The sequence below is a fragment of the Scyliorhinus canicula genome, chromosome 16 (assembly GCF_902713615.1).
Source record: "Scyliorhinus canicula chromosome 16, sScyCan1.1, whole genome shotgun sequence".
Lineage (NCBI taxonomy): Eukaryota > Metazoa > Chordata > Chondrichthyes > Carcharhiniformes > Scyliorhinidae > Scyliorhinus > Scyliorhinus canicula.
The window spans coordinates 53,897,743-53,910,966 of NC_052161.1; the positions used below are offsets into that span (position 1 = coordinate 53,897,743).

General features: G+C 38.9%; 1 protein-coding gene across 8 annotated transcripts in view; it reads right to left on the reverse strand.

The window, feature by feature from the left end:
- Window positions 1–887: 887 nt before the first annotated feature.
- The window catches only part of cpeb3 (cytoplasmic polyadenylation element binding protein 3), a 145,477-nt gene continuing 133,140 nt past the window's right edge, over window positions 888–13,224 (reverse strand). For 7 of the 8 annotated variants that reach the window (XM_038821333.1, XM_038821332.1, XM_038821328.1 and 4 more), the window contains one exon: window positions 888–6,238. In XM_038821333.1, the coding sequence (XP_038677261.1) occupies window positions 6,011–6,238 (228 nt within the window). In that variant the 3' untranslated portion in view covers window positions 888–6,010. The remainder of the gene's footprint in view (window positions 6,239–13,224) is intronic. The other variant, XM_038821331.1, reaches the window with a different exon arrangement.

Below are 13,224 nucleotides of genomic sequence, written 5' to 3' on the forward strand. Positions count from 1 at the left end.
CATGAATGATCTGGACAGAGTAGATAGAGATACCGTGGCTGAATGCTCATGAACCAGAGGACACGGATTTAAGAACCAATGCAACATGCAATTTAAAAAAAATTTTTTTTTAAAAAAGGCAGCAAGTGGTGAGATCCGGAATGAATTGTCGGAGTGTGGGATACTGCTTCAAGTTGGGGCCTAATTGGATATGCACCTGAAGAGCAAGGATTTGCAGAGCCATAGAGAAAAGGTGGGGGAGTGATATTAGGCGTGTTGCTCTTAGAGAGCCAGCATGGACATGCCAGGCTGAATGGACGACTACTGTACAGTAACTACTCCATGATTCTAGAAGTGTTGAAATGACGTCGAGAGTGCGTATCAGATTGTATTAGAAGTGTTAAGACATCATACTCTTTCAGTATTGCCAGTTATCAACAGTGCTCGGGCAGATGAAATTCAGAAGATGGGTTGACCTGTGCATGAATGAGAAGATTGGCAAAATAACTGGAGATAGGGCAGAACAGAAAAAAAATAAACAATATTTGGAGGAACACCATCTGTCTTTTATACTTGGAAGTGGTTTTTGGGCTGTAAAGTCTGTTCAGCATCTGATGCAACAGCAGCCAAATGTTTTGATATTGAACTCCTAACCACCATTATACCCGATGACCCCCTTAATGGGGAAATCACAGTTTCTTCCACATAACAGAGTACAGCAAAATTTATATATAACTGCAAAGATCACAATTGTAAAAAACAAAGTAATTGTTAAAGGCTGAATGGATGGTTCAAAATGTTATATTTATCTTAGCTTTGCATTAAACTTAGTTTGATGGACAGCTGACTACAAGGTCAAAGGGAATTTAAGACATGCTATTGACTGAAGGAAATGACCACAGCTCAAGTCCTTCAGTTGGGCTTTTATTATGAATGTCCCAATACAGTACAATTCAGTACAGGCAAAGTACATTTGTGCTATTTAATCACACCCAGACAAAATCAACTTAACATTCTTCTCATTTTCATTTACTATTGGAATTGCTTACTCAAAAGTGCTAGCCTTGGAATGAACTATTTTGTACTGATGCTCAGAACAGTGGTTTTTTTTAAAGTGAGACAAGAGTTTGGAGATGAGGATGAAGGAAGATAAATAAAATTGTGCAAGGCTTGATTGGATCATTTGTATTGTCTGCACCATGCTCTCACTCCACCAGATCTAGCTCAATGTCATTCACATTATGGGTTAAATGAGTCCTTCTGATTTGAAAATCTTTGATTCAATAAAAGCACTGCACCTTTCAGTTCGATAACAAGCTGTGATGAAACAGAAGTTTTAAATAAAGACACAACACCAGGTTGTTTTGCTGCTTACTTATTGCTCAGTAGACTTAGCTTTTTAAGTGCTTTTTGGACATTAATTACAGTACAAGATATGTCAGTACAGTGTGATTTTTAAACAGTTTATATTAACAGCTTCTATTCTGCAATGTGCAAACTTAATTGTGTGACGTTTTACCAATTATTCACTACACACTAGTTCATATCTGCGTAGTAGGGCATGCCAGGACTAGGTGCTGTGGTGAAAATGATGCAGGAAATGGCCTTCAGGACGGTAGTGAATTTGAACAAATAAACCTTGCACAAGGAAAGGGAAGAACATTTTTGAAGATCTAATTAAACCACTGATGTCATTTTAATGGAACTGGAAACAATATTTCCTAGCAACACACTCCATTTCTTTGCTAGAAATTAGTATTTTCCATTGCACATGGTTTATGTTGCAACAGTTAATTAAATATAATAATATTCAATGCTTGGAGTAAATTCCAAATAACATTTCTGTAGATGAGTATTGCCTGTAGATGGGGCTGTTTTGCACATTCATGGTCTCAAAATCTTTTGCTCATGAATTTTCAGCCAATTAGACTGCAAGAGGCTTCTGTGATTTTAATATCAGCTGCGGATCATACCAACACTCGTCAATGATCATGCAAAATCATGACAAATGTTACTGCTTCATACAACTAAGTTTAATAAGATTTACTTGTTAGTACAGAAAAATTAAAGTCCAAACTACAAACTTAAGCATTGGTAAGCAGTAGCAGCATTGAGCTCCATGTTTAGTCACAGTACTGCAGTTCCGTACAAGCATTAGTCCAAGCCAAAATGTATATGCCGTGTAAGAGTACTAGCTAAACAATCCAGGAGAACAGTAAAAGATACATTTAAAATTAGTAGTTTGTTTAGAAACAAAGACATCCTAGCTTTGAACACTCTAAAAATGATGTTTTCCATTATTTAACAGCAAAGTTACAAATACTTGTACTGCATACCCCAATACAACTACATCCAGAAAAGTTTGGCTATATTATGTTTAATTAGTATTAGCACCTTAATGTTAAGTGAACTGACTCAATACTAAAAGTGGTGCAATTGCTATGAATTTTGTGCAAAAGAAAATTTTGCAGAATTTTCACATTTACCTATATATCCGGCTAGCTACCCTTTTGGGGTATATAGTAATTGCTTGCATTTATAAATACTTGGTGGCATATTTTCAACACTGTAGCAGCTAACTGAGTCTGAGAGGAAAAGTTTGGTTAGTAACTAGAAAGAAAGATAAAGTGGATGTACAAAGCAGTACAAAAACTGGTTGCTACAAACAATCCAGCCTTCACAAAAAAAAAGGCATTTCCCATCTCCAAAAATCCATGCTTTATCACTCAGCAAGACAGATAGACTCCCCACATACAACTATGATTCTTTCCCCCCACAATAGCACAACATTTTGTCTGCTCCATTCTGATCATTTTATTGCCCATTCATTCAATTACATCATCAATCACTCTACATTGTCAGCCGTTTGTCATTACCACACTACTGTAAACCACTTCAGCAAGTTAATACATGAAGCTTTGCATTTCAAAACTAGACACTTTAGTAACAATATTACAAATGTTTCAGCTCCAAAAAATAACAAAACTGAAAATAAACTTTAAAGAATTAGCATCATAAAATTAATTTATTCCAAGTAAAAATACAAAATAATATTGGACATTGACCAGATATGAAAGTCTCTCCCAGAAATGACTATTATGGTCAGAAAAGCAGTCTGTAAAGAAAAATAACTAAAATAAAAATGGAAAATATGTAAATATGTTCAAATCCTCTGGTATTAGCAAAAATCTCTAAAAATAACAATGAATATTTTGTATCAGTACAAAGGCTACATTGCTATTGAAAAAATACTAGCATGAAGAAAGGTACACATTTGACAGTAGAAAAATGATTTAGTGAATCACGATGTCTAAAGTTTGCAATGAAAATAAATCTTCACTAAAGATTTATGATTTTGATTTCTTTTTTTTTTACAAACAGTACAAACAGTATTGCACATTACAACAAAGAGTTGAGGTTAAGTTAGCCTTCAAAATTGACTAATTCAAGTCTCCAACATCAAGAGAAGGCCACATATGGACCTGATGCACTAAGGGGTTCTTAGTCAAGTTACAATTTGAACACCTTAGAAATAACATTCTCAATCTGAAGGACCTCATTTATATTCATTAACAAGTAAACAAATTGGGGCATGTTATAACTTAACATAAAAAAGATATTCATACAAAAATAACATGAACAGAAGAATTCTTTCACAATTCTGGTCAGTCGGTCTCAAAGGATTAATGATAAATACACAAATCAAGTGAAAAATATTTTAGTTTTACTTTCTATTAACAGCTTCCAGCACCAATGGAGATGTGTCTATCCCAAGCTGTTTCTTTTATTAACTATTTCTTTACATTCCAGCTTTTAAATTCATACATTAAACTATATAAGGGGAAAACAGTTTATAAATGTTCACTTTTCCACATTTAGGTAGATTCTTTTTTAAAGTCTTGTACTGTAGCTAACTACAATTTTCCATATTAAAGTTATAAAGCTCTAGCTCCTTCAGTTTCCAAAAAAGCAAATAAGCATGAAAAAAATAAAATTACCCATCTGTTAAATCATTTCCTTGCAGAATTAAATTAATATATATTTTTAGAATAAACTTACTTAGAAAATATCAATTTCTTTCCTATATTTCAAAATTGAGGTATTGCAAAAGATCATGGCAGTCAGAAAGCACGCCTTAAAAAATCAGCTGACTGTTGAAAACTGTCCAGATACAAAAAGTAGTGCATAACAAATGTCTTATACAGATAATGAAAAAACATAGAAAAACATGCCTGGGCAAGAAAGCAATATCACAAAAAGCCCAGAAGTTAACCTCCAAAGGGATAATAAGCGATTTACCAGTAAAAAAGTAATTTTCTTCTTCTTTTTTCAAAAAAAATTCCATTTCAATGCCAATATTCGCAACTAAACACTGAAAAATAAACTAAAAAAAAAAGAAAATAAAGACTTACTGGACACAAACAGGACATCACGACACACAAATGACTCAACAATTAGTATCAAATCTACTATGCGGTGTCATATCCAGTCAGATTGTCCCCAGAGCTGCTGAAGGTCACCTGTGTACATACCCCCACACCCCCTCCCCCCACCCCCCCACTGTCGGTACACTTAGCCTGTGTTTGGTTGAAATCCGCAGCCCCACTGTACATGCTAAAAAATGTCCACTAATTAGCAGATCTTATTAGAATTCAAGCTTTGCAGGATATAACCAGGGATTTGGGGAGTTTATTCTGAACCAGAAAGCAGACATCTCCATTTTGACTTTGTGCAGACAGTTCTTTAGCATTAGTTTTCCTTTCCTAATGTGCCTACTTGTCAATCCGACAAATATATTGGTAGTGTATGAGCTCTTTGGTTTTCTGGACAAGGTCTGAAGCTATGTAAATGGTGCAAGCAGCAGAATTTTTTTTTTTTTTTTTAAACTGAGCTCACTTTGTTTATACACTGGTTATGAAGCATCACTTACTTCTATGTCAGACATTACAACGGTTACTTTTATCACAGTACTATACATAATCACCGTAACTATATAAAAATTGCACAATATGTGATCACCGCAGAGTACTTCACCTACCATCAACATAACTTCAAAATATCCTACATCTATAAGTATTTGTGATATCTGTAATGCTTTAATGGACACAGATTCAAACTCCATAAGCAATTACATTACTGAGGCATGCCTTCCTCCAGTTATTAGCCAATTTTCTCATACTGAAATTTGTTTTTGTAGCCTACATAGTTTTTTTCTTGTGCACTGGTGGGCAGGTTGTCAGCAGATATATGAGACATGATACACAAAATTTATTGCATGCAGCAACCTGGTTAAGTAAACATGCAGTCAAATCTACTGACCTTCCTCTGGAGCTATCTCCATGCTATACTGCACTTTTCCCAGCAGCATTATGCTCCACATTTATTTATAACCCTAGCCTGATAAAGTACTATGATATCTGCAATACCATTTATTTAGCAGCAAAAGCTATTGCAGCAAACATTTACATAACACTAAGAAAGACCTAACCAAAAAAACCCCAGCAAAATCAAATTGAGCTTATGAGGTATTATTCTTGCAAGTCAAAATGGAGAGCAAAAAAGGCTTATTTTTAGGGTGATGGTATCCTAAATGATCCAAAATGTATAATTGCTGAATATCTGAGAAAAATGTTTTGCTACATATGCCACCTACAGTGTGTTACCTTTGGTAAGTCTTCTAGGGGCAAGTCTAAGTTTCTGAAAATAAGTGCATGCTCCTGTCATGGGAAACAGTTATGTGAGCTGATGGCATATCAGCTGAAACTCCTAAATCACAATGCAAAGTCCAATTTTAAACAAAACAAAAAAAGGTACCAAGCAGATGTTTGAGAGTCAAAGTGCAGATTCAGTACAATTACTCTGAAATTCTATATACCAGACAATCTTGGATGAGTTCAGTAATGTGACTTAAAAAAAAACCCACAAAAAAAAACATTCATTATCTGAGGAAGAATGCACCCATTTCCAGAACCCTCTCAGCCCTGAGGCAGCGCTCTCCACTCCAGTATGTGTTGGTAGACTATAAGACTCTTCAGCTCCAGCGAAATGGGACGTGACGTGGGCGATCACCTCCTTCCTTCACAAGAGGCTTGTGGAATTCCCTGCCAGCTCTTGAGTGTATGCTTGCCCAGCAGTATTCACAGTAATACTGCAAACAGGTAACATTGGCACAGAAGAAAGGAGCAAACTTCCCCCCACAACGGGCACCCTGGCATTCATCACACATCTGGTCATCCAGGACATATGGCTTGACTTCCACCTGTAACAGAAAGACAGATCATAATTTTCCATATGTTAAATAGTAAGCAACATAGTAGGTTTATGAAATCTAATGTTTAGGGAAAACATTTATTCAATGCATAACTTGTGACTTTTAAGTGTACAATTAGAGATTGCAATAGGGAGAGTTTACAACAGGGATCCTTAAAGTTGCTTTTATTTAATTAAGAGCCTCAACCCTCAAAATTCCCAAATTCATTTTGGTTTGTGCTATAGATCAAAACTGTTTCTTTGTTCTTTGATTGGAAAAGCCCAAATTTAAAATCAGGTTTCTAAATGTGCCGCATGTTACGGGACATCAATGTGTGCTGTATACTGTATCTGCCATTCTTTCATGAAAGCGATGCATGTGCAACTCTGCACTAATGTTAGCAGGTAAAGAAGCAGTCAGCCTCATGAGTACCAAGTCACTCATGGGCATTAAACACCACCACCCAAAGCACACTCTGTGCCCTTGCTTCCTCCAAAATGTGTTTAATTTAAAGGAGTAGTGATTTGTTCCAGAAACATTCACACTAGGCTCTATATCAGGGGTGGGCAAACTTTTCCGTGCAAGGGTCACATTCAGAAATTCACAATTTTAAAGGGCCGCATAGTATATTAAGTAAAATAATTACTTCACCCGGTTATGATTCTGGGCGCCTCATATAGAACATAGAACAGTACAGCACAGAACAGGCCCTTCGGCCCTCGATGTTGTGCCGAGCAATGATCACCCTACTCAAGTCAACGTATCCGCCCTATACCAGTAAGTAACCCAACAGCTAACCCAACCCCTCCTTAACCTTAAAATTTTTTTTTATTTTTAAACAAAAATTTATTTTCATTTTTTTTTTAATGACTTGGTGGGCCGCATAAAGACCTTTGGCGGGCCGTAGTTTGCCCACCCCTGCTCTATATTATCTGACCCCCAACTCTTGCGGATCTATCCTATCAGTGAAACAAGACACAGAGATACTGGCAGAAGGGCCCATCCCAATAGCAGCAGCAACCCGGGGGGGGGGGGGGGGGGGGGGGGGGGGGGGTGAATTATTGTAGTGTTTATTCTGTAACTTTATAGTGTGTTAATTTGCGTTGTTGTTAAAATTTGTTCATGGGGATGGGGCGAATGTATATGATTGTTAATATTATTGTTATTTTTGGTATTTTACTAAGGTGCGTCAATGTTGTATAAAATCAAAATTTTTCAATAAAAATTATTTTTAAAAAAAGAAGGGCCCATCCAAGGGTCAGGATGATAAGAGCAACGTCATGGCTTTACCAGTTGTTACTCGACTAATTTGTAGGACAACTGTACAGACCTAGGTACCAGTCCCCAGATTTTACTCTAGACAGCTGGGATAAAATTAATGGCTAGTTTGTTATTGAAAAAGGCACGTGAATAGTTTTAACAAAGATGGCGGCTGGATGCGCTGTTTTAGCGGCTAAGTGCCAGCTCAAACGGATAATCTGCAGGCGTTTTATGACTCCAAAAATCAGCGCCGAACCCTCACCAATTCCAGGACAGGTGAGGGGCTAGCAGTGATGCTGGGTGAAACCCCTGGCTACTGCGCCGAAAATGGCTGGAGAATGGCCGGCACCCTGGCCGCACATGCGCACAGCGACGACCTGCAGTCATACTACATGGCGCCGACTGTGCATGGACCCAACCTGATGACACGCCAACACGTTGCCACTTCCGAGGGGAAGTATCATGGCTGATCAGCGTCAAACCGGTGCCTGCCCCGATTTGGTCAGAGTGGATTCTCCGCCCGATCGCCGATTACAATATCGGCGTCAGACAATGGAGAATCCCGCCCAGCATGTTTGCAAATTATATGTGTACTTGAATGAATCAACATAAATAGAATAAATCTACATAAATAAAATAATAATAATCTTTATTAGTGTCATAAGTCGACTTACATTAACACGGCAATGATGTTACTGTGAAAAACCATTGTGTAAATGATGTTTCATTTAGGTTTGATGTATGACAAATAAGGTTATTGATATTAATTGATAGGTTGAGGCAATGCCCACTCCAGCTTTATATATTCAGTTCCATACAAGTCCGCTCAAAGATCCAGTTGAGTCAATGCCCAGAGGACAAAAACAGTGAAAGCACAAAGTTGTACCTTACCACCAACCTAGATCAATGGCATCAGTGCAAAGATACATTGCATTAGATACAAGAGGAGCTGGCATCCAGTTGATGTAATTAGTCAGGTTTTTCAACAGCTTAATTACATTGTTCAAACACCCACACCTTAAATCTGGAAATTTGAATTTGCTTTAATTTTGAAATATTCAGATTGAATTGTTTAACCATATTCAACACAATTAGTTCACTGACCAAATCAGAACTCTGCTTCTAATCTACATGACAAGTCAAAAAACATGGAATGAATCATCTGATTTGATTTAAGGCCAGGAGTATGTCAGGATGCCATCAAATTCATTCACTTCAGCTAGGGAGCCAAAAGCATTGAAGTGACAAAGATGGAAGGTGCTGACAGCCACCACATTGTTGGATGTAACTTAAGCAATTGCAGAGCCATCACAACTCATGTCCAGAGGCTTTAGGCCAGTAATATTGTGAAAGTGCTACTGTATCCAAGAGCCTGCTGCCACTCAGGAAACATTTAAATATAGTATTATAATTGCAGTAAGACAAGCTCATCTCACAAGATGTCTAGGTGAAATAAACTGGTCTGCCATACAGATCTTTTTTATTAATCTTTAGTGTGGGCAATTATTTGTTGGAAAGATACTGACTGATTGCAGCTAACCTTCAGTCAAAGTTAATGTGTGGCCTGCTGCTGTGGATTTACAGAAAACCTAGGAATGGATTTTGTGGCGCAGTGGTTAGCACTGCTGCCTACAGCACTGAAAACCCGGGTTCGATCCCAGCCCCGGGGGGTCAGTGTGTGTGGGGAGTTTGCACATTCTCCCCAAGTCTGCGTGGGCCTCACCCCCACAACCCAAAGATGTGCAGGGTAGGTGGATTACCCACGCTAAATTGCCCCTTAATTGGAAAAAAATAATTGGGTAATCTAAATTTCTTTTAAAAAAGGAATGGATTCGGTGGTCAGCAACGAACCAACCTTGTTCACAACTAACCTCAAAGAAAACGGCCCAAAGATTTAGCCATCTCTGCGGCATGGGTTTCTCCTTTCCCTATTTCAGTTTAAATCTGGTGCCTTCAAGGAAGTGTCCAGCAGGCAGCATGGTGGCACAGTGGGTTAGCCCTGATGCATCATGGTGCCGAGGTCCCAGGTTTGATCCCGGCTCTGGGTTACTGTCCGTGTGGAGCTTGCACGTTCTCCCCGTGCTTGCGTTGGTTTTGCCTCCACAACCCAAAGATGTACAGGGTAAGTGGATTGGCCACGCTAAATTGCTTTTTAATTGGATAAAATGAATTGGGTACTCTAAATTTATATTTAAAAAAAGAAAGTGTCCAGCAGAAGTAATTCGATCAAGCAGGGAAACAGTCAACCAACACTGAGAATGTTCTCAGACAGCAAACCAGGAATTAAAAGCTACTGAATCCCTTCACTTAAGTGTTACAGAGAGCAAAGAGCAAAATTAGGGAATATACATATGATCAAGTGAAAAATATCAAACTTAACAAAACAATGTTAAAAATGTGGTAATTATCATATTGGAGAAAATTGACATTTAATAAATATAAAATTACTCTTTCGGAAGTGTTCACATTCTTGATAGTTCAATTATTTGTAATTGACAGCATTCTGATGGGATCTCAACAGTGCACCCGCTGGAGAAATTTAGGAACAGTGACTGAAATTTCTGGATTTGGGTGCATGTGAAAACTCCAAAGGTTGGCATCAGTTTCAGAGGAATAATATTGGCAAATGTCAACAGTGTCACCATAGCTGGGAATGGAAAATCCAGGCCTTAGGTTTTCCTATGACAGAATGCCATTACTGGAAATAGTACCGAATCAAAATGTTGGACCAATCTGCTCGCCTGTACACCTTCATTTCGATAAAATAAAATCAAAATACTCCAGAAGTTGGAATTTGAAATGGATACATAAAATACAGGATAAACTCAGCAGGTCCGACAGCATCTGTGGCGAGAGAAGCAGTGTTAACATTTTGAGTCCACATGACTCTTCTTCAGAGCTAAAGAGAGAGAAAAATGTGATGGATTTTATATGGTTTAAGAAGGGATGGAAATTTTCTCTGATGATTTGGTGATAAGGGATCTCATTCACATGTTGGGAAACATGTGTCATAAAATGGAGGCCAATTTGCATGATTGCTAATGTAATTTGGTAATGCAAGATAATCCAAGTACAACAACATTTTGGCATCTAAATCCCTAGATGTGGACTGCAGGTCACTTTGATATGACTAGTTAATGGCAAAGAGATTACAGATCCATATAGCGCCTTTAAAAACGTACGGGTTTACCAATCGCAACATTCTTCCATTCCCACAAACACAGGGACAAATACAGAAACATTCGCAAATTGCCTATTGCAACCATTGCATGTGCAGTGTACCTATAGAACATACAGTGCAAAAGGAGCCCATTCGGCCCATCGAGTCTGCACCGACCCACTTAAGCCCGCACTTCCACCCTATCCCCGTAACCCAATAACTCCTCCTAACCCGTCTTGGTCACTAAGGGCAATTTATCATAGCCAATCCACCTAACCTGCACGTCTTTGGACTATGGGAGGAAACTGGAGCACCCAGAGGAAACCCACGCAGACACGGGGAGAACGTACAGACTCCATACAGACAGTGACCCAGCAGGGAATCAAACCTGGGACTCTGGCGCTGTGAAGCCACAGTGCTATCCACTTGTGCTACCGTGCTATCTATGCTTTATACCAGCAGCTCCCAGATGGGGTCACAGAAACAACAAATATGGTTGCAATAGATAAAATATGGTAATGAGTTGCAAGGCAAAGCACAAGATGTGACACCATACATATTACTTTTAAAGTTGGAATCAAGTCTCATCAATTATATTTCTGTGCGACATCTACTCCAGAGATAGTGGATGTACTGGTAGTAATCCCCAGAGGATTGGAAAACTGCCGATATAACACATTTATTGAAAATGGAGGGAAAACAAAAAACAAGTAACTATAGGCCAGTTAGCTTAACTTGTCATTGGAAAAATGTTAAGAGTCCATGATTTTTAAAATTTAAAGTGTCCAATTCTTTTTTTGTTTTCCCAAATAAGGGTCAATTTAGCATTGCCAATCCACCTACCCTACACATCTTTGGGTTATTGGGGGGGGGGGGGGGGGGAGAAAGAGAGAGAGAGCGCCCCATGCAGATACAGGGAAATTGTGCAGACTCCCCACGGACAGTGACCCAGGGCCAAGATTGAACCCGGGTCCTCAGCGCCGTGGCTAACCACTCGTGGCCCAGTTACAGTCCATCATAAAGGATGTAATAGCAGAGCATTTAGAAATGCAGAATATAATCAAGCAGAGTCAGCATGGCTTCATGAAGGAGAAATCATGCCTGACAAATTTATTAGAATTCTTTGAAGTGGTAATGAATCGGATAGATAAAGGGGAACCAGTAGATGTAATATACTTGGATTTCCAAAAATCGTTTGATAAGGTAATGCACTAAAGGCTACTTAAGATAAGGGCCCTTGGTGTTTAGGTAATATACAGTATTAGCTTGGATAGAGGATTGGCTAACTCACAGAAGTCAGAGTTGGGATTAGAGGAGCATTTTCAGGATAGCAACCTGTAACTAGTGGAGTGCCACAGGGATCTGTGCTGGGCCACTATTATTCACAATATATATTAATAACTTGGACAAAGGAAGTAAATGCACTATTGCCAAGTTTGTGGATGACACAGAAATAGGCGAGAGGTCAAGCAGTGAAGATAACATAAAGGGTCTACAGAGGGATATAGACAGGTTAAGCGAGTGGGCAAATACTTGGCAGATGGAATATAACACAGAAAAATGTGAAGTTGTGCACTTTGGTAGGAAGAACAAAGGAGCTGAATATTATTTAAATGGAGAAATACTGCAGAAAGCTGTAGCACAGAGGGATTTGGGGGGTCCTCGGGCATAAATCACAAAAGTCTAGCATCCAAGTTCAGCAGGTAATTGGGAAGACAAATGGAACGTTGGCCATTATTCCAAAGGGAATGAAGTATAAAAATAGGGAAGTCCTACTAAAACTATAAAAAGCACTAGTTAGACCACAACTGGAATACTGTGAACAGTTTGGGTCTCCTTACCTAAGGAAAGATATGCTGGCATTGGAGGCAATCTAGAGAATGTTCTCTAGGTTGATCCCAGGTATAGGGATTTTCTTATTAGTAGTGGGTGAGTAGATTGAGCCTGTATTCACTGGAGTTTAGCAGAATAAGAGGTGATCTTATTGAGACATATAGGATTTTCAGGGGGCTTGACAGGGATAGATGTTGAGAGGATATTTCTTCTTGTGAGTGAGTATTTTATATGATGACCTACAATACACAAACTTTAATAATTATATATGGAATGTTACGGTGCTACCCTTTTGCCAATTTGATTTTGTTAGCACCTGGGGTCACATTAATTTCCAGATGTTAAAATGGAATTACATTGGAAAATAGTTTGGGAAGTGCTGCTCTTTAACATTTATGCTTACTGAGCAGCACGGTAGCATTGTGGATAGCACAATCGCTTCACAGCTCCAGGGTACCAGGTTCAATTCCGACTTGGGTCACAGTCTGTGCGGAGTCTGCACATCCTCCCCGTGTGCGCGTGGGTTTCCTCCGGGTGCTCCGGTTTCCTCCCACAGTCCAAAGATGTGCAGGTTAGGTGGATTGGCCATGATAAATTGCCCTTAGTGTCCAAAATTGCCCTTAGTGTTGGGTGGGGTTACTGGGTTATGGGGATAGGGTGGAGGTGTTAATCTTGGGTAGGGTGCTCTTTCCAGGAGCCGGTGCAGACCCGATGGGCCGAATGGCCTCCTTCTGCACTGTAA